At 42.7% G+C, this 21,080-nt stretch overlaps 2 protein-coding genes across 3 annotated transcripts in view; both read left to right on the forward strand.

Annotated features, from left to right (window-relative positions):
• Nucleotides 1-21,080, forward strand: part of LOC147891349 (sec34-like family protein) — a 156,211-nt gene that overhangs the window by 105,905 nt on the left and 29,226 nt on the right. For both annotated transcript variants that reach the window (XM_087389550.1, XM_087389551.1), the window contains exons 17-22: nt 17,416-17,496; nt 17,717-17,833; nt 18,196-18,228; nt 18,398-18,484; nt 18,631-18,693; nt 18,907-19,023. In XM_087389550.1, the coding sequence (XP_087245676.1) occupies nt 17,416-17,496; nt 17,717-17,833; nt 18,196-18,228; nt 18,398-18,484; nt 18,631-18,693; nt 18,907-19,023 (498 nt within the window). The remainder of the gene's footprint in view (nt 1-17,415; nt 17,497-17,716; nt 17,834-18,195; nt 18,229-18,397; nt 18,485-18,630; nt 18,694-18,906; nt 19,024-21,080) is intronic.
• Nucleotides 5,031-6,713, forward strand: LOC147891350 (uncharacterized). The gene is made up of 3 exons (XM_087389771.1): nt 5,031-5,305; nt 5,775-6,005; nt 6,176-6,713. The coding sequence occupies exons 1-3, from the start codon at nt 5,031-5,033 to the stop codon at nt 6,711-6,713; spliced, it is 1,044 nt and encodes a 347-aa protein (XP_087245897.1).

Genomic DNA, 21,080 nt, shown 5'->3' on the forward strand with positions numbered 1-21,080 from the left:
GTGTAATTAAACGTGTAATTAAACGCGGCATGGTGCCTAGCACATAAGCGTAATTAATCCCTAGGCCCAAAGGCATTCCAAGGAATTAAAAGAGTGGTTGTTGGGAAATGATGACGTGGCATTTTTAATGGGCCCCCTAGAGGGCCATGTACCTTCAGTGGCCCCCCTAGAGTTCCAGGTGGCTCTAGTGCCTTCTACATGCTCCTTTGCCATTCCTGGACCTTCCTGGGCCTTCAAAACTTCACATGTGTGGTTTTCTCTCTCATCTTCTCCCTTTGTTGAGATTTTGGACTGGTTTTTCAGCCTCCTTCAGCTGAATTCCGTTTTTCTTCATAACTCCTCACCCGTTTGGATTCCTCGACTTCCGTTTGGCCCGATGGCTTCCCCTCTGCCTCCCCTTCGTAGTGATATGCTTTTCCCTCCGTGCGTTTGGTAGAACGGGCAGAGCTGAGCACTTCTTTTGCTGGACGAATTTGCAAAAGTGGTTTTTTTCTGGACCTTTTTGCTTCTACCGCCTCCTGGGCCTCTCCTCTTGCAAAGCTACAGCTTTCTGTTGAATTTCGAGTGGTCCGACGTGCTGGTTGACTGGTTTTTCTCAGTTTTGGAGGACTTTCCGGCGATGAAACTTCTCCAAAACCTTCTCAATGCATTCCTCTCTGAAGCACGCTTCTTTTGAGCCCAAGAACTCCCACTTCTTCGCGACAGAAGTGTTTCTTTTCGCATTTTTCAGTGGAATTCTTGCTGGTCGGCTCTTGTAAATGCTCTTTCTTCATGCCTTTGCACTCCTCTTTGGCTGAGAATGCAATTGGGCATTGGCTACTATGTCCTCTTGGCGATTGAGGACTTGGTTTGAGTCTTCAGGGCTTGGTGAGTTGTGATTTTGCTACTGCAATTTCTTTTTGCCATAAGCTATTGGTTGGCCTCGTGTGCCGCCTCTTTCTTGGCTCACAGGTGCCCAGGCAGTGCTACATGAGTCATTCTTTGGTTGGGTACTTTGCTGATTTTATTTCGGAGCTTTGAAAAGCTTTGTGAATGCCATCTGGAAACCACTCAAGGAGAGTGCAGCTGGGGTGCAGTGTGATTGCATCTGGACAGCCAATGGAATTGCACTCGGAAAAGAGAATGCCTTTGGGTTGAGCCTACGGGTTAAGTGCACTTATGTGATGGTGTTATATGCTTGAAAGCCTTGCGAAGGCTTAGTGAATTGGGGCTGCGTGCTCAGTTGCAGGGAAGGTCTCCCAGATGCAACTTGTAATCATTTCACTGTGAAATATAAAGAAATACCGAAAGGGGCGCCACGGTGTTTGGGGCCAATCGGGTGCACTTGTCTATGTCTGTTGAGCAGGGGCATTCTAGCCTCCATCCCTTTTTCAGTGGTTTTGTTTGTGAACAAATGGGTAAATGCCAAATGGTGATCATGCAATGGTTAATGGTTGTGATATATGCTTTGTGAGCTGTAAATAAGTGCTGAAGTGATTAAAGGTTTAGTTCCACTGCCCTCTGAGTGATTAGAGGCCGGTTTCAGATACCTGTGCTTAACAGTGATATTATTCAATGCTCTGTAATCTATACAGAGGCGAAACGTATCATCCTTTTTCTTCTTTAATATCACTGGCGAAGCAAAAGGTGAGAAACTTGGTTGAATCTGCTCCAACTTGAGGTATTCTTCCAGTTGTCTACGCACCTTTCCCTCTTCAGTAAATCTCATTCGATAGGAAGGTCTATTTACAGGTTCTGCCCTCGGAATCAGTTCAATCTTATGCTGAACATTCCGCTCTGGAGGTAATCCATAAGGTAACTCATCCCTAAAACATTCAGAGAATTCCTCTGTTATAAGATTAGCCAGCTTGGCCATCTCACCACTTTGCGCAACATCAGTACTAGCCGAAGAATCATCTATCGGATCTAGCGATGTTGTACAAAGGAATAAAAACTCTTCTTGAGCTTTTTGGATTTCCATCACGGAAACCAACGGTCCCTGAGGTACATCTTTTTCACCTCATAAGACATAAAGCACATCATTCATCTTGAATTGATATACGTGCTTTTTCCAATCAATGGCTGGATTCTTCCTAGAATGCCACGCCATACCCAGGGCTATATCTGCATGAGCAAGCTTGGTCATTTCAAAATCAAGCTTCTCAACATAGTCCTGAATACGAAGCTCCAACTGGGTAACCCTTTGGTTTTATACTTCAGTTGAACTTCCATCTGCCATCCTGACTATATACGCATAGTCAGATGGGCTAGTCTTTAACTTCAGCCTCTTCACGAGCTTGGAGTAATTACATTGTGAGTTGACGCCGAGTCAAACAACACAATGACATCATGATTGGCCACTTGCCCTTCATTTTAATTAACTCCGTATCATTAAAGGCTGTATACCCCGTTGCTGCGGGCTTAGATAGGATGTTATCAGGTGCACTCGTTACTAGCTTAGCAACATACACACATAACAAACAAGGTACTGACCTCTGAGAAGATCCCGCTAGCTGAATTTACATCTGTTCTGCTCTGGGACTTCCCTCCATTTCCACGTCGCATTCTGAGACTACTATCTCAGCCATCAACGATCCTTATTTCGTGGACAATCTTTCCACTGATGAGGCTGAAGGCAACCAAAACACAAGCCTTCTCTCCTCGCTTTTTCTCTTTGCTCTGGGTTTAAGGGAGACTTTGACCAAGCCCGGGCTGCCATTGGTGTTACTTTCCTCTTCACTCCAATGGTGGTACTTGATTTAGGAGTTTCAGCTGGTTTCGCCTGCTTGGCTTGACCACTCGGTTGAGAACATAGTCACATGAAAACGCGTTTCGTCCTGTCGAAACAGGACGAAACGTTTCGTGCCGAAACGTTTCGAAACAATACGAAACGCTCCCAACGAAACGCGTGTTTCGCCCAAATCTCAAAATGGCGATTTTGCCCGTTTTTTGGTTTCTGCCCTTCGCGAATCGATTGCGATCCTCCCGCCTGATTTTGTTGCTAGTCCGCAGCCCGCTTCTGCTCCCTATGCTACCTACGGTGAGCGCTCACGTGAGCTTGTGGCTCGTGACGCTGCTCCGTTTGGCGTTGACCTGTAGGCTACTGCTCCGTTGACCTGCAGCCCAGCACTGCCGCTGCTCCTTTGACTTGCAGGCTGCTTGCAAGGCTCAAGCTAGCTGCTGCTAGCTACCACTAACACAAGGCCTGCAATCGACTCCCACGCTCTGACGCCATCAACGATCTACAGGCTGCAATCGAGATTCGACTCCCACCGGTGACCGTCCACGCCTAGGGCCTGCAGCCTGCTGCCATCGACAGTCCTGCCCACCATCCCCTTTGTTGCTGCTGTTTTTTGGTTCTGCTCAAGGAGCAGCACCTGGATCAAGGAGCAACAGCCCAATTTGCCCCAATTCTCTGTTTCTTCCCAAATTTCAAGGCCTTCTCCATCATGCCTCCTCACAACTCTCCCACTTAGCGTGATGTTTGGCAAGATTCAGTTCTCATTAGCAAATATGGTACTTCTGGCACAAAATGTGTGGTTTGCAAGTATTGTGGGGAAACAATTCGAGGAGCATCAAACCGGGTGAAGGCACATTACATTTGGGAGAGAGCTCAAGGAACACATGGCTGCACTCATGTTCCAGAAGGTATTTTTTTGGCCCATGGTGGATTGCCATCAAAGTTTGAAGAGGTCCGGTCATTGCTCCTTCTACCTTTGCCTTCGGAGATAATTGATGGGAAGGTGCAAGAAGCCAAGGAAAGTGAAGCGCTGAAAAGAGGGGCCTCTACTTCAACAAGAACCTCAGTTCAAGTGTCTTCTCAAAGTAATACTGGGGCTTCTTCCCAAGTTCATATCACCCCGAAGTCTTCTAACATTGGTGAGTCTTTACCCAATGTCAATGCAGATGAAGCTCCCTCGAATGTTGTGGCTTCTCCACATTCATCAAGCTTTGTTAGTGTTGCTATGGGTCATGAGAGGATCCCAACATCCTCCCATATTCATCTCAAGGCTGCAACAACAAGAAAGAGGGGAAGAGACCTGCCAAGGCGCCAAATCACCCTTGATGCTAGCTTTGCTCCAAAGTTGAAGCAAGAGGCTCAAATAGCTGAGCATCGTTTCTTCTATCAATGCAACCTTGCTTTCAACATAGCTCGATGTCCAGCATACCAAAAGTTCCATCGTGCACTTGTGGCAGCAGCCGCAGCAGGAGCTACAGGTCTACAACCAGCAAATTGTGAGTCCTTGAGAACTACACACTTGACAAACCAAGTGAGGCAGATTCAAGAGGAGCTTGTGGGTTTGAGAGCTTGTTGGGAGCGATATGGTTGTAGCATCGTGTCAGATGGATGGAGTGACACTGTAAGTTATAAGTACAACCCTTCACTCTTGACTCTTGAGTCTTTGGTAAGATTTGTGGTGGCTGATTTTAGTATTAACAACAAATGTATGATTTACTTATGGATCTTGATTCTTGTGACTTGGCAATGTGGCCAGCGGCGGCGCCACATGATAAATATCTTGGTCTCATCTTGTGCTGGCACTACATTACTTCGTGTAGTTGATGCCTCCACCCCTGGCTTGAGTATCACTGGGGAATGGATTTATGGACACATTAAAAATGCCATTGAGGAGGTTGGGCCACAAAATGTGGTCCAAATTATTACTGACAATGGCTCCAATTGTGCCAAGATGGGAGAATTGGTTGAGAGAGATTATAAAAGCTTTGTTTGGACTCCATGTGCTTCTCACTCGATGGACTTGATGATGGAGGACATTGCCAAGTTGGATTGGGTGCAATCTACTCTTAATAAAGCAAGCCAAATCATCAAGTTCATAACAAGAAAGAGCATTGCATTAGCTCTTTTCAGAGCAGTATGCAAGTATGATCTTGTGAAGCCATCTAAGACAAGATTTGGCTATCTCTTTCTTGTTCTTCAAAGGTAAGTCAACATCCTTTTTTAGCTAGCCAATTGAGAGTTAATTTCAATTTTCAATTCTTAATACTTATGTATTCAAATTTTGATTCTTAACTTGTCCTAAACTTGTAGGATGACACAAACGAAAGATGCGCTTAGGCGTCTCGTTTGTAGTGAAGAGTGGGAAGCTTGGAGAGGAAGCCGCAAAGCAGAGGCATGTACAATCACTTCATACATCTTGGACAGTATGTTTTGGGAAGAAGCTGCAGCCATAAAGGCTGCCATTGCACCTTTGTACTTCATTTTAAGATTATTTGACCATGAGGGAAGTACAATGAGTCATCTTTATCACTACATGCAAAAACTTAAAGAGAGTATGCTTAATTGTAGATCTCTCTCAAGTCATAGGTATGCAAACTCTTTAGTGATTCTATCATGACTCATGAGCTACTACATAGAATTTAGAGAATGTTTATTTATACGTAGTATTGAAATTTAATATATTGCAATTTACAGGGTGGATGATCTTCGTGCCATATGGACAAAAAGATGGAACTGGTTTCATAAACCAATCCATATTGTTTCCTACATGGTGCATCCATTGTACAAGCAGGAAAGTCATTGGTCCGATATTGTTCTTATGAATGGATGGACATCCTATGTGGATACAGTTATCCCCTCTGAAGAGCAAGGAATGTGAGTACTAACTTCTAAGTATCTTGATTCTTAATTCTAGACTCTAGTATATTGTACAATCAATTAGCTTTTACTTGCAACCTCTTTTGACTCTGGCATGCATGCCTTTAAAGTCTACTTCATGAATCATTATCCTAATTCCTATCTAACACTAAAGCAATGTCCATGACTCAACTTATAGGATTGAAAGAGAGTCTGTCCTCTATGTTCATGACCGTAGCCAATTCAGGCGAGATGTGGCTATGAGTCTAGAGCAAAGGAAATTTGCTGTATCATGGTGGGAGATAAATGGGCGACTTACACCCACTTTGCAAAGATTAGCTCTTCGAGTTTTATCACAGGATTGTACTAGTGGATCAGCTGAGCGCATATGGAGCATATGTGCGGACATCCATACTAAGAAAAGAAATAGGTAATCCAACTTATAAGTTATGAATGGTTGGATGCATTTCTTGAGTCTTGAGTCTTCTCCAATTTTACGAATCATGACTACTTAGAATCTAGATTCTAGATGCATTTTCAATCTTGTTTTAGTTCAAAATATTTACGTTTTATGTGATGTAATCATGTATCATGTTACAGATTGAGCACATCACAGCTTGATAGGTTGGTCTATGTAAATGCCAACCTTCGTCTCTTGGAGCGGTTCAAAGACAAAGAAAGTACCAGTGGGGCTGAAGGGGCTGAAGTGTTACATTGGAAGGTGAAAGAGGTTGATCCTGAAGTTCTAAGAAAGCTTGAGCAAGGCTTGGCTCGAGGGGAGAATATTGATATATCATTCATCCAAAGGCGCAGCGATGAGGATATAGCATATGATTTCCTTCGAGAGGATGAGGCACGCTTTCGACGAGTCACACGTTCGCAATCAAGGGTTATTGCACAAGCATCTACTAGTGCACCACCCTTGATTGCAAGCATTGGCACTTCATCTTCACCACGCTGTTATAGACGCCGACGAGATCGTGGTCGTACCCTTGCTACTAGTGGTCATAGTAGTGATTCCTTTGAGGAGATGGTGGTAGCAAGGGTAGAGGAGGAAGAGAGTTCTGATGGCACAGAATCCACAGATGAAGATGCAGATAGTGATAGTGAACTTGGTAGAGAGAGTAGTGAGCACTGAGTAGTTTCAAATTATGATTTGTTATCACTCATGCTACTCATTTTTGGAACTTTGAAGTTTGAGCTTACAACTCGTTGTGAAGATCCACGCTTTTCGAAAATGCAAATGTGTGCAATGCATGCAGAATTTGAATGCCGATTGGCCCTCCAATGGGGAAGAGCGCCCTCGTGAGAGTACTTGTTTCTTTTTTCGACCTACATGCAAGGTGGGAGAGAGATGACGAATGAATGCAATGTGGTAGAAAGAATGCTACGTGAGATTCACAATGAAAGGGTGATACCCTTTCATTAATGTCCCTTGAGATCACTCAAGTTCCATCTTCCCATTTACACCTACCCTTAGCCTATGACCCATGCACCTACCATTCAATGCACTCTAATGCACCCTTTCCCTTTCCTATTGCCCCTAGGACCTAGACTCGTGTGTGCACATCTTTATTACTAATCATTGGCCAATGTTACATAGTTTTGGCGGTACTATTTACACCGCTTGATCAATCATAAATACAAACATATAACCGCACCATCAAATTGGCGCCTAACAATAATAAAGTTCTAATGACTATTAATTAACTAAATAATCATTTCTCTTGTCATGACACTCCCTCCTGCTTGAATGAGCAGAAGTCCTCTTCTGGATTATTGCTTGTCTCTTCCTCTTATGTGCACTTTCTCTTGTTACTTCTGCCATTGCATCGCCTCTTTGTAATCTGCGAGTATCTGTGGAAAATCTGTAAAGAACTCTTCTTCCATCCATTGTGCATCACTAGCTGGCTGGTTTTTAAACTTCAGTAAATACATATATCTCTTCTTTCCACGAGTACTCTTCTCTTTATGGTATACGATCTGTTCCGGAGTAAGAACTTCAGTCCCATCTTCAAGTTCAGGTTCTTCTTGCTGCTGAGTATCCAAAAACGCAGAAGTATCGCCATGGTATCTCTTCAAATTGCTCACATGAAAGATGTTCTTCATACGCCAGTGGGCTGGTAACTTCAGCTCATACGCTCTGGATCCTTCTTCTAGATATAAAGCTGCTGAAATCTGAAATGGACCATAAAACTTCGGTGCTAGCTTGACATGTTTGGTACTTCCTCTCACTGACTTGATTCTTCTTTTATCAATCTTCAATAAAACCCAATCATCCTCCTTGTAATAAACTTCTTTTCTTTTTTTATTGGCTGCCTTGGATTGTTGAACCTGGGCCTTCTTAATATGTTCTTTTACCTGCTCAATAACCTGTGACATATCCTCAGCAAACTGGTCAGCGGCAAAAATTCGCTCCCCCAAGTGTGTTATTGGAGTGGGTAAACATTGCCCATAGATGATTTCAAATGGGGCTTTCTTGGTGGAAGTATGTACAGTGTTATTATAAGCAAACTCTAACATGGGTAAGAACTCTGGCCACCTTCTAGGTTGGTCATGGACATAAGCTCGAAGTAAAGTAATTATGGTTTGATTGGCATTCTCACTTTGTCCATCTCCTTGAGGATGGAAGGCTGTAGTAAATTTCAGTTTGGTTCCGAGATTCTCTAATAGAGCTGTCCAAAAGTTGCTAATGAAACGGCCATCATTATCGGATACAATGAATTTTGGTAACCCATGTAACCTGAAGATTTCCCTAATGAATAACCTTGCTGTTTCAGGAGCAGACAACTCTTTTTTACAGGGAATAAAATGAGCTTGTTTACTCAGCCTATCTATAACAGTGAAAATCTGCTCAAACTGACCAACCTTGGGGAAACCAGACACAAAATCCATTGTAATGTGTTCCCACCTTTCCGAAGGAATAGGCAAAGGCTGCAAAAGACCAGCAGTCTTACTTGTGTCAGATTTAATGCGCTGACATACGTCACATTGTTGAACAAAGGTCGAAACTTCTTTGCGAAGTTTAGGCCAATGGAAGTATCTCTCAATATTGTCAATGGTTCCTCTAATACCTCTATGTCCAGAATATGGACTCGCATGTAACTCACTCATGACTAGATACCGAAATGTTTTGGGTACACATATGGCACGTCCCAAAAATAAGTATCCATCCACGATGGAATAAGCTTCTAAATCCCCAACCTCATTACGTTGAATCTTCCCATAAATGTCAGCGAAGTCCTCATCTAAAGGATAAGCTTCAACCATTGCTCCTAATGATTTCTCCTTAATCACAGAAACGTGATTAACTTGGGGCCGTCTACTCAAAGCATCAGCTACTAAATTCTCCTTTCCCGGCTGATATTCGATATTTGGTTGCCCAAAGGATTGAATATATTCAGCCCATTTGATTTGTCTTGAAGAGACAATGGGTTGAGAGAACAAGTGCTTGATACTTTGATGGTCAGTCTTAATCTTGAAAGCAGAACCATATAAATAATGCTTCCATAACTTTAGAGCATGAATGACTGCCAATAACTCCTTCTCATACGTGATATATTTCAATTCAGCCCCTTGAAGTTTTCTACTCTCATAGGCAATGGGATGCCCTCCTTGCATCAACACTGCCCCAATCGAGGTACCACTTGCATCCGTACATACAACAAAGAACTCTTTGTCCATGTCCGGAAGTGTTAACACTGGTGCAGTCACTAATGTTCTCTTAAGCTCCTCAAAAGCTACCTGGTGAACCTCTCCCCACTCATACAAGGAATGCTTCTTCAACAAATCTGTTAGTGGGGAAGCAAGACGTGCAAAATTCTTAATGAATCTGCGATAATAACTACACATCCCTAGGAAGGATCTCAGCTCATGTATGTTTTTGGGTATTGGCCATTCAATTATGGCCTTGACCTTTTTAGAGTCAACCCGAATTCCCTCGGCAGACACAATGTGTCCCAAATACTCTATTTCTGTCTTGAAAAACTCACTCTTCTTGATATTTAGGAACAATCGATCCTTCCTTAGGAGCTCCATCACCTTAGCAAGGTGATCCTTATGCTCTTCCTCATTCTGGCTGAACACTAAAATGTCATCAAAAAAGACTATGACAAATTTTCCCAAGTAGGGTCGCAAAACCCTTCTCATCAGCCTACTAAAAGTGGCTGGAGCATTAGTTAGGCCAAAAGGCATGACCAAAAACTCATAATGTCCAGTGAGAGTGCGAAAAGCTGTCTTATGTTCATGCCCAGCTTTCATACGAAGTTGATGATAACCAGATTTCAAATCCATTTCAAATCCAATTTGCTAAAAACTTTAGCACCTTTAAGCATATCCAATAAATCATCCACTCTTGGAATCGGATACCGGTTCTTAATCGTAAGTTTATTCAAAGCACGGTAATCTATACACATACGATATGATTCATCCTTCTTCTTAACCAATAATACAGGTGCTCCAAATGGAGAACTGCTTGGTCGAATCAGGCCTTTTTGCAACAGATCTTCAATTTGTTTTTCTACCTCCTCCATTTCTATCCTGTTCATCCTATATGGGGCTCTACATGGAGGGGAAGCTCCTGGCTCTAAGTCTATGGCATGATCATCTTCTCTCTCCATGGGCAATTCGAATGAGTCATCTCTTGAAAATCGATCCTCATAAGCTCTAAGGAACTCATTTCTCTTCCGATCTTCTTTTGAGATATGAAGATCTCGTGAATCCCGTATATACACAAGATTACAATCTACCCCTCTTTTTACCAATCTTTTGGCTTGGGTAGGAGTAATCAATGGAATTGTATACACGTCCCGATCCCCTACGATCCTTATGTTTTCATCCTTATGTACAAAGCAACAATGATGAGTATGAGGATGAATAGCAAGGTTAAAATCATACCGCCATGGTTTACCTAGTATCATGTCAACGTCTTGTAAAGGGGCTACTAGAAAATCCCTTCGATCTCTATATTTTTGTATACGAAAAGGAATATTTCGTACTATGGATGTGTCTTCTTCATTGTGTCCCCTAAAAGCTCATGAAAGCGACATGTTTTTTATAGGTTCTGGTTTAAGATGGAGTAATTTTGCCAATCTATCACTTACTAAGTCATAATTACATCCATCATCTAGGAGAACCACTATTCTCTGTCCATTCACGAATCCATACACCTTAAAAAGATCATGAGGCCCAAAGGTATTGGCTGAATGGACAGCATTCACTATTGGCTCAATAGTCACAGTAGATTTCGAGGGTGACAAGGTAGAAGCCTCACCCTCCTGCTTGGATGCCTTGGCTTTCCCTTTTACTGAATTCGTCTTGGCAATCTTAGCCAAGAGAACGGGACACTTATGCCATACGTGCCCTGGCTTATGTTTCTTACAACCGAAACATTTTCCTTCCTTAATCAACTTCCTCTTCTCTTCGTCAGTCATAGAAGGAAATGGCACCCATCCAGGACGTGATTGGCTATTCACATTCCTTACAAGAGCTTTACCCTTCCCTTTATTATTCTTAAACCGGTTTGGTTTCCTAAAAGTGGGTATATTATTGGTCTTAGATGATGACCCATACTCCTTATTGAAGGGTTTACGAGGATTCAATTTTCTCTCGGCTATTTCATCCAGCTTAGTGAGGTCCTTAAGTGTGGTCGGGTTAAACATTTCAACCTCGTACCTTACTTTTGGGCTTAAAGCTGCTAAATACTTCTTTCTCCTATCTTCCTCACTCTTTTCGGGTAACTCTAGAGAGAGTTTCCAAAATCTGGCTGTAAAATCTGCATTACTCTCATTATCGAACTGCCTAAACCTCTCCCAACGAAAGGTTAGGTTCTCTTCATGCCTCGGTGGCATGAAAGTGGTTTTTAGTTGCTCCACAAATTTAGCCCATTCATGAATAGGCTCTTTTCCTGTTTGTGACAAGGACCACCACATTAGAGCATCCTTCTGCAGATGCAATGTGGCAAGAGCAAGCTTCTCTTGCTCGGTCTTGTCTTGATGGGCAAAGTATAGCTCAAAATGACGAATCCAATTGAGGATTTTGTCAGCCTCCCTTGCCCCATCATATTTGGGGAACTCAATTCTCTCTCGCGGTTGGAATTTGGACCTCTTAGAAGGGTTACTCAACTCTTCATCCCCGAAGTTTAAAGTCCTCTTAGTCCCTAATCTTGTCATAATGGACTGCTCAATCATATTGCTAAGCTGGAAAACCAGCTTATCAACAGGAGTCTCCTCTCTTCCTCTTGCACTTGGATTAGAATCCATGTGTATTGGGTTTTGAGTTAAAGGTGTGAACTCATCACCTTGTTCTTGGCTGGTCTCATTTCTTCTTTCATTACGAAAGGAGAACTCCCTATCAGTAGGTTCTTGAAGGAGAGACTGCTGTAAATCTATTTGTGGGTTATCATACTCAAGATGTGTATAACTCTCACCTAATCCTTCCTCTTCAAGAGGGGGTGAAGGTGTTCTTTCTCTCTCTCCTTGGGGTAATGGAGGAAAAGGAATAAGTTCATTGTTATATGTCCCTTCCCCTTCCATTCTTTCCTTCTATTAATACAAGAGAGAAAATGTCTTGCTGTAATTTCAAAAAAAGAAGGTTTATTTTACAGCAAACTTCAAGTGTTGTAGAGGTGGTGGTACTTATCCGACTCCCGCTTCGTTTGTGTTGAGAAGACACTTAAAATGACCTCCTTTCCCTTCTCTTTGAAGCTTTTCTTCTTGTATTTCTGCTGTAAACTGGTACGCTCCGTTTGGGCTACTTGTTTTGAGCGGATTGGAGCTCTAGATACCGTTATAGGGGTTGCTTTATGGGTGGATCACTCCCTTAAAATCTTATTCCGATCCGACTTCCGGTTAGGTAGAACGGGAATCCCTTTTTCTCACGGTTTAAGGGTACATTCACATGGGGGGCAAAAGAGAGCACCCCGTTCGCCGTTCGCCGTTGAAGGCCAAATTTTTTTCGAAAAAACCCCTTGTCTCAGAACCTCGAGATCGGTCGATCGTGATCCTTTTCCGCCAACCTCTCTTGCGACTTCCGTCGTTCACAACCGTCGCCCTCTCCTCGTCCCGTTCGTGGATCGTCGCCGCTCTGATACCAAATGTGAAGATCCACGCTTTTCGAAAATGCAAATGTGTGCAATGCATGCAGAATTTGAATGCCGATTGGCCCTCCAATGGGGAAGAGCGCCCTCGTGAGAGTACTTGTTTCTTTTTTCGACCTACATGCAAGGTGGGAGAGAGATGACGAATGAATGCAATGTGGTAGAAAGAATGCTACGTGAGATTCACAATGAAAGGGTGATACCCTTTCATTAATGTCCCTTGAGATCACTCAAGTTCCATCTTCCCATTTACACCTACCCTTAGCCTATGACCCATGCACCTACCATTCAATGCACTCTAATGACCCTTTCCCTTTTCTATTGCCCCTAGGACCTAGACTCGTGTGTGCACATCTTTATTACTAATCATTGGCCAATGTTACATAGTTTTGGCGGTACTATTTACACCGCTTGATCAATCATAAATACAAACATATAACCGCACCATCAAATTGGCGCCTAACAATAATAAAGTTCTAATGACTATTAATTAACTAAATAATCATTTCTCTTGTCATGACACTCGTCACTTTGGGAACTTATTATTTCATATGTCTATTTTGGGAACTTATATTTACTTGACATTTTGGAAAGTAATGACTCATATATCTAGATTCAAATTTCAATGAATCAATGATGTTCATATCTCTAGAGTCTAGATGCTAGAATCCAATGTCCAATGTCAATATGCTTTTAAGTTTTGACTCCATAAATATTAATTGGTCTAAATTTGAAATTTGAGAAAGGAGACTTGAATTCTGAATGTGTTTGTGTTTTGGATTACCTAGAGGCTAGACACTGGGTGTCTTGACTAAGGACTTGTCACTTGACACTTGTATTTCTCTTTGTTCACTCTAAACTTGAATATAACATGTCTTATCTGCCCCTATCCTTGTATTTATCAAGTATCATTTCGAAACCTATCCGTTTCGTCCGATGATTCGAAACGAAACGAAACAAAACCTGTCGAAACCTCGAAACAACGAAACGGACGAAACGTTTCTTGTGACTATGACTGAGAACCACTCCCTTTACTAATCCACTTCTTCTTAAACCCAGATTTCTTCTGGTACCCATACTGGGTTCCGACCTGCGCAAACCCACTTGGCCTGCTGCCCTTGGCATCTTCATAGTTCAGGGCTATGGCTATTGCATCATCCAATGTGTTCGCATACTTAGCTCGAACTTCATTTTAATCCGATCATTCAATCCAAATATGAAATCTTTCACTTGGATTGATTGAGGTAGGGGTTCATCAACCTTCATTACGCTCTCTCGAAACTTATCAGTGTATTCTGCCACTGACAAATTTCTTTGACGAAGGTTTCTATACTGATCCCAAGCTCGGGATGCTTTGTCAGGAGGTAAGAAGTGTTTTCTGAATTCTCTTTTAAACCCCTCCCAGGTAGTGGATGCTATACCATCTTTTTGTTGTTTAATCCACCACCGATCCGCTGCCTCACTAAACATGTGGGTGGCCTCGCAGATTTTCTTGATATCATTTCTGATTTCACAAATGGCGAACGCCTCGTCCCATTTGTGTAACCAGGTCTCAATGACATCAGAACTACGGTCATTCATCTGACCAGAATACTTTTCCGGCCTATAATTGGCAATATTAGGTACTTTAGCCTTTCTAGGGTCGACCGTATGGACACTAGACTCCGGTTCCATTGGAGCCTTTCCTTTCTCATCTCGAGAAGGTCTGGCAGACATACTGTGTATCACTCTTCTAAGTTCAGACTGCCCTGCATTGGCTTGTAACTGTTGCGCTAATAACTGCTGCAAGGCATCCTCAAGTAATGCAATCCTGCCAGATAAGGTGTGAGCTATTGGGCGCGACACCTGCTGGGTTGGCCGGACTCCTGACTCACCAGGGTCCCTCCTGGAAGCTCCTTCTTCTACTTCCATTCAGGTCAATGGTTGTTTTGCTTTTCTTCCTTAAAAAAATAAATAAAATAAAAACACCGCTAGAATACTGTATTTACAAACTGACAAAATTCAGTGTACTAGCACTCTGACACAATTCCCTATACTAGGGAATACCTGCAATCCCAGATTCACACTGACTAGGCTTTTGACACATGCATAACCCAAATACCGCTTTTCCCTATACTAGGGAAATTCCTGCAAGTCAACTCTGACTAAAGCACACAGGCCTATACACAAGCATAATCTGACCCTGCTTTGAACCACAAGTCTACATACGGGCTGGCTATCCCTTCATGCAAGCTAAATATTCCATTCAAGCTAATGTTCAGAAAAAGAAATAAAGTGACGAGAACAGGAGCAAATGATGTCGAAAGCCCCCTGGTCTTTTCGCTCCTGCCACCCAATTAGACACCCCTGGAGTCTTCACATAGCGCAAATGTCCCGAAGCCTGCAGCCTCCACGTAACTCCCTGATCGCAAATGTTCTGCCAAAGCGTTGCTCTGTGGTTGGAATTTGTCCCAGCCTACGAGCTGCCTACGTGACCTTGGAGGGCTCTGACTGTGAGTCCGCTAGGGAAGCAGGTCGAAATCTATTACGACGGAACAAATAGCGATCGTCAACCTATCGCTTGTCTTCACAGGCTCCCAGATCCTCCGTAATCTCTGCCTGCGCGTCGCCAATCCACGTATCGCATCGAAGGCCTCCTGTAGCATGAGCCCCTGTTCAGCCCGAGCAAATATTACGAACAGTCCTCTAACATACTGCAAACTCCAGCTAGCCAGTGCGGGAGGACCACCGAACAGACACGTCGTTCGCCTTCATTTCGTCGTATATCACGGGCAGCAGCACCTCCAACATTTATTGCGCAACTCTAATAGCGATCTCGTCAATTTGACTGCGTCACGCTATCCCGATCGTCGATCACGTTTCATTCTCCACTACAGGCGTTCCAATGTCCCAAATCCCGTTCGTCGAGCTTGGAGCTGTGATACCAAATATTACAGACTTTCTTCTTCTTCTAGTGCATATCACGGGAGTAGCACAACGAGTATCCTCCCAGCCTATTCCTGTTAGAGCGTGAGAGCTGACAGAGAAGTAGAAATCCACAAAATCCTACGTGAAGGTGCATTCTCCTTCTCTCACTAACTCCAACAAGCCCCATCTCCCTAGATGGATCTAGATGCCATATGTCATCATCATAGGGCCTTCCTAATGCATCTTTTCACCCCTCTCTTGGGGTACTTTAATTCCAATTGCCCCTAGGCATTAGGCCCTTAGCCTTAGATCCACCTAGTCTGGTGCTATCAACCCTCACCTAGGACCTTGACATTAATTCCCTCCCGATCATTTTCATGAAGCGCAAACAAATATATTACAAACATAGATCCTTAAGGGAAATGTCGTCTGATTCTTCCGAGGTCATGCCACCTCAGCTAGAGCATAACACTCAACACCATAAATGAAGAAAATTTTCCAAGGCTCATTCCAAGGCATAAGTCCTCTAACCAACAAACTTGCAAAGCAAGGCCCTGCATCGCAAGTCTAAATCTATGATGTTTAGACTCCCCTCCTGTGTGGGAAGGATCAAGGTGTCCCAAGCTTCTCTAGCAATAGTGTTGGTAGTGCCATCTAGCCCGCTGCATAAAAAATTCCTAATAGGCCAGCAAAACTTGGTTCACAACCACCACTCTGGATGCAAGGTCCAGTCTAGCTGAACTCGAGAAAAGGAGTTTCCTCCTCATGCTCTCCAACACAGGAGCAAACTGCTGCTACTGCGAAGAGGTACCCAAACCAACATGGGATCCTAGGTATCTGGCTGAGACACCCCTCTGAATCCTTGTGAAATCCAAATCAGCCCCCCAATCTGGAGTGTCATCGTCACATATCCAAACTCCAAGAATTCCTGATCTACCCTATCATAGGCTTTTTCAAAGTAGAGGAGTAGAATTGCAAGCTTTTGACCGCTCTGCATGGCCCACTAAGACGCTTCCCAAAAGGAGAATATATTATAAAAAATGCTTTTGCCATGAACAAACCGTGTCTGTGTATCATGAATAAGATTGGGATTTTTCAAGTCTTGATGAGACCAAGTTGTACAGATGGTACCTATGAATGTTGTAATAGTGGCGAGTAGTTATTATTAGGGTAGCATCAAATGGAAAGCTGGTTCTTCAGTGATCTCAAGGTCACAAATGATGGGTTTGCCATTTCATGTGGCAACATGCATTCTCTCTCCCACCCTGCATGCATGCTTACGTTCATCTCTCTGCTCAATTTATTCATTAGGTGTCAACAAAACTATAAATTCTCTCACGAGTTCACTCTTGCCCCAGTGGAGGACCAGGCTGGCATAAACTGTTTTCATGATTCTGTAATTTCTGAAATCAGTGCTCAATCGTGTATTTTCTCTTTCTCAGTACCAGAGAGTGGGTGAATTTACTTGAAATCATGTTGTAGGAGCGAGCACATATAAAATTTTCTAGATCCGGTTTAACATGGGGGGGTATTTTTCTCTTTTTTTTCCGGGGGGGGGGGGGGGGATCTTTTAGACAAATGTATTTCGTTTTTCACTATCCCTCTTTATTTTCTCTATTGCTATTAGAATTTATTCATAGTCCGTCTTGAAACATCATGTCCTGTGAAATACTGAAAAACTACAGCTCCCATTTGGATGTACTTGCTGATTTTACAGAGTATTTGTTGGCGACCAAAGCCTTTGTGTGCTTCTCTTTTGGATCCTGATGTTTCTATATGAGACTTACCTGCATCAAACTAATATTGGGACTTGCTAATCGTTTTTTCTTAAATACAGATTGCAAATTATTTGCCCTCTTCTGAAGACCTAGATTATCCAGCAAAGCTAGAGCGGGATGCTTCCTTGGTGGATGTTGAGGTAATGTTTGCCATGACACAGTTGAGTGAGAATCACAATGGTTTACTTCAAACTGACATAAGTAGTGTCAGCATGCAGTAGATGAATCGACACAAGATCACGGGATCTTGAATGAAAAATAATATTTAGGGAGACAGAAATTGAGTATTTTGAATCCATATATCATTAGGACAATACTAGTGGTTGCTTTTTGTAGTTTAACAACATTGTGGTTTGGCAGGGGGAGGAAGGGAGGGATGCTTATGCCAGTTGGTATCCACCTCTTGAAAAAACATTATCATGTCTATCAAAGCTATATCGCTGCCTAGAACCTGCAATTTTTACAGGCCTTGCTCAGGTTTCCTTCAGCAAGATGCAAAAGTCTAATGTATCAGCCATTTTGGTTATCTACATTACTATCACTTGAGAGAACAAGACCACATGTTTTTTTCTAATCAGCTTTTGGTCAACATGGTTCCTAGTTTTGCTGCCATTGAAAGCAAAATGTACCAGTTTAATCTGCACCATGAAATCTATTGGATAAATGCCAAGAACCCTATGACTAATTTGCGTTTATGCATTGGATAGGAGGTACAAAGTGTCTTTGCATCCAACCGACCCAGACATGCAATAGCAAGTCTGCCAATTGCTTGTAATCATGTATGCATTGGTGGCAGCCCCCATAAGAATCTGAATTAATTAAATGCTTGTTTGTTGTAGGATTCCATTGGAGTTTGCTCCATGTCAATACAGGTTGGTTTCTCTGGCAATTGTGATGTGTTTTGCCTCAGATTCTAACAGTATTCGCAACCAGGGTTGAACCGTCCAAACATTTCTCTAGGTTTTTGGTTCTGACTTGAGCTTATACAACATTAGACGTGAAAGTGCCTGATGTGCTTCCTTGGTCGGTTGTTGGAGTCAGCGTACCAGCAAATTGATTATGAGACGGTCCTCTCAAATGGATGGACAACTGTTCCTAATTAAGCATCTTCTTATACTTCGTGAGCAGGTTTATGTTGCTAAACAAAAGCTACTGTATTCAGATTGTGCTGTCTATGCTTAAAGGTTTACCTGGGTGGTGGTATGCCCTATTTTGTAATTGGGTTCTTACATGCAAGGATGCTTACTTACACTTTAAAGTGGTTTTACTTGCAGATAGCTTCTTTTGATATTGATTTTGCAGTTACTTACAAGGAATTAGACTTCTCGCATTTGCTGGTAAGCAATATCTGTACACATTTTATGAGTACACTTGTATGTCACTGTAGGAAGCTGTCTAACTACCAGATATGGACTCCTGGATCAGTATCGCTGTTGATTATTCAAGGTTTTCAAAAGGAAAAGAGAATAATCAATGCAACAGTATGGTTTTCTGTCTGTGCATGTTTGTATCTCTGCAAGGCCTCTTTCCTAAATAGGCATATTTTTCAGGACCACTTGAGGCGGATTTTTAGAGGGCAAGCATCATTCTTCGATTTTACGAGTCGATCGACCTTAGCTCGTGCCTTCTCTCCACGTGTAATGGAAAGTCAGATGGATGCAAAAAGGGTACAGTATGAATACTCTGCTGCTTGCAATTGATGTATCAAGTTTGCTGCCTAAGGATTGTTGTGTATTTGAAGTAAGGGAGACTCAGTAAAAGAACAGTGAATGTTTCTGTATTTGCTGCCTAAGGTAAGGGTTTTATTTCAGGCATAAGGGCAAATCACTAAAATTTTTATCCCTCGTCACTTTTTGAGCTAGTGAGGTCAGTTCCATTTACCATGTGACTGAAACTATTTTGAAATATGCTGACCATATTTGGCCTATAGCAATTCTGATTAGCTTAAAAATTCTTTTTGAAATGACATGATGTATGGAAGGCCAATCACTCTACACATTTGAATAAGGGGATCTGAGGGCATCAAAATCTGCACCTTTTGAGTCCCTTATTGTGGTTAAGGGGGACATCCCAGGGCAGAGAACCCTTATTGACCACACACACAAACAACTTAGAAAATATATGGGTCATCACCCTTGTCAAGATTGACTTGGGTGGTGAAAGCAGTGAGAGCTTTAACATCCTCTGGTTCTTCTTCTTCTTCTTTCTCTGCTTCTTCCACAAGGTTTGCTGAAAATTTCTTCTTTGTATTGCACTCTTTCTTAAAATTTCCAGGCTTTCCACAAAAGTTGCACTTCATCTTGCTCTTGTTGGTGGATCCCTTGAAGTTGCTTTTGACCCATGTTCTTTGCAGTCATTCCTTTGTTTAATTTTCCTTGGAAGGTGTATTTTGGAGTTTTCTTTTCTTTATCTTTCTAACACATGGAGTGTTGCTAGAACCACAAGAAGAAGGCATGTTCAAAAACTATCTTTCCATGAATACAAAGCTATAATGAGCAAAGATTGGAGGCTGAAATTGAAGCTGTAGAAGCAAGCATTGAAGGGGATTTTGCAATGGAATGAAAGCTCTTTTACCAGAGAGAAGCCCCTAGGGAAGAATTGTGCAATGCCGCGTCAGAACGTCCGTGAGAATAGCGTCATTTTTTATTGTTTTTTCTATCTTTTCTCCTCATATACTGGACCATTGTTGCTCAGACTAATCTTCGGCGTCTAGAAAGCGTGTCGGCACGGGCAAATGAAGGAACTATTCCCTAGTTCCTCCTAGCCAGGGATTTGCCCCAACATGAGGAAGCTTGGGCTCAGAGGGTGTGGGAAATCTCTTAGAGATGGAGGAGAACAAACCTAAGCAAAATCTGTGGGAAGAGAATGAAGAAAAGCTTCATTTGGGGAAGATGATGACATGGCACTCAAAAAGGGCTCAAGGAGGGTGAACCAAGCTCTGATACCGCATGATGGAACAGCAAGAAGGAATCAGCAAATGAAGCAAAATAGAGTTGTTTATTCAAGAGAGGAGAGGCCCTTATAAGGGCAACTGATACAATGTATGTGCCCCAAAGGAGAGCACCTCTAGATCCACAAATCACTCCACTGATCTCTCAATCAAGCCCATGAATCTCTCAATCACACCTAATAGAACCTTCTACCACTAAACCTGGTCACACTAACCAACACACAACCTCACACAAACCTTGTACCCCTTGGTACACCCCATTACATCAATTTGTCGTTCAGAATTAAAGGTGTCTATCACACCTCTAAGAAAGGGCTAATGATGAAACTAGGAACTATAGGAAAGAAACTTGGTATGTCAAGGAGTTCCTGTCATATCCTATCATGTGTCCTATTTTATGTCTTAGGCATGAGTGATGTGAGCTCAGCATGGGCCTGCCTTGGATTCCATATGGAGTCATGGTGTCTCTAAAACATGTCTGAAATCAGCTGCTGACATCGTTTGCTCGTATCTGTAGGATGCAACCGTGGGCGGCATGAGGAATATTGACGTCGAGATGCTACAATGATGGTTCCTTGGATGGGGAAGGTGCTCCTTAAGCTTGTGTCCAGTCTCCTGCTGACTTGGTCAAGTTCTTGATCCGGACGTCTCCCATCCACTTCTGCTCTGTGAAGGAGAAGCTTGTGATTTGTTGCTGTTTGGGGCTGTGTTCCACAACAGGTCTAACGAGTCTAAACCTAAGCCAGTGTGGCTTTGTATATGAAGAATGTGGCA

Source organism: Dipteris shenzhenensis, chromosome 18 (genome assembly GCF_047967505.1).
Source record: "Dipteris shenzhenensis isolate YYH24624 ecotype China chromosome 18, Dip_SZ_1.0, whole genome shotgun sequence".
In the NCBI taxonomy this organism is placed as follows: domain Eukaryota; kingdom Viridiplantae; phylum Streptophyta; class Polypodiopsida; order Gleicheniales; family Dipteridaceae; genus Dipteris; species Dipteris shenzhenensis.

Excerpts from the sequence above, each read along its gene's own strand:
- LOC147891350 (XM_087389771.1), top strand. The coding sequence starts at position 5,031 with ATGACACAAACGAAAGATGCGCTTAGGCGTCTCGTTTGTAGTGAAGAG. Across the intron at positions 5,306-5,774 it reads AGATCTCTCTCAAGTCATAG|GATTGAAAGAGAGTCTGTCC; the intron begins GTATGCAAACTC and ends CTCAACTTATAG. Across the intron at positions 6,006-6,175 it reads CATACTAAGAAAAGAAATAG|ATTGAGCACATCACAGCTTG; the intron begins GTAATCCAACTT and ends ATCATGTTACAG.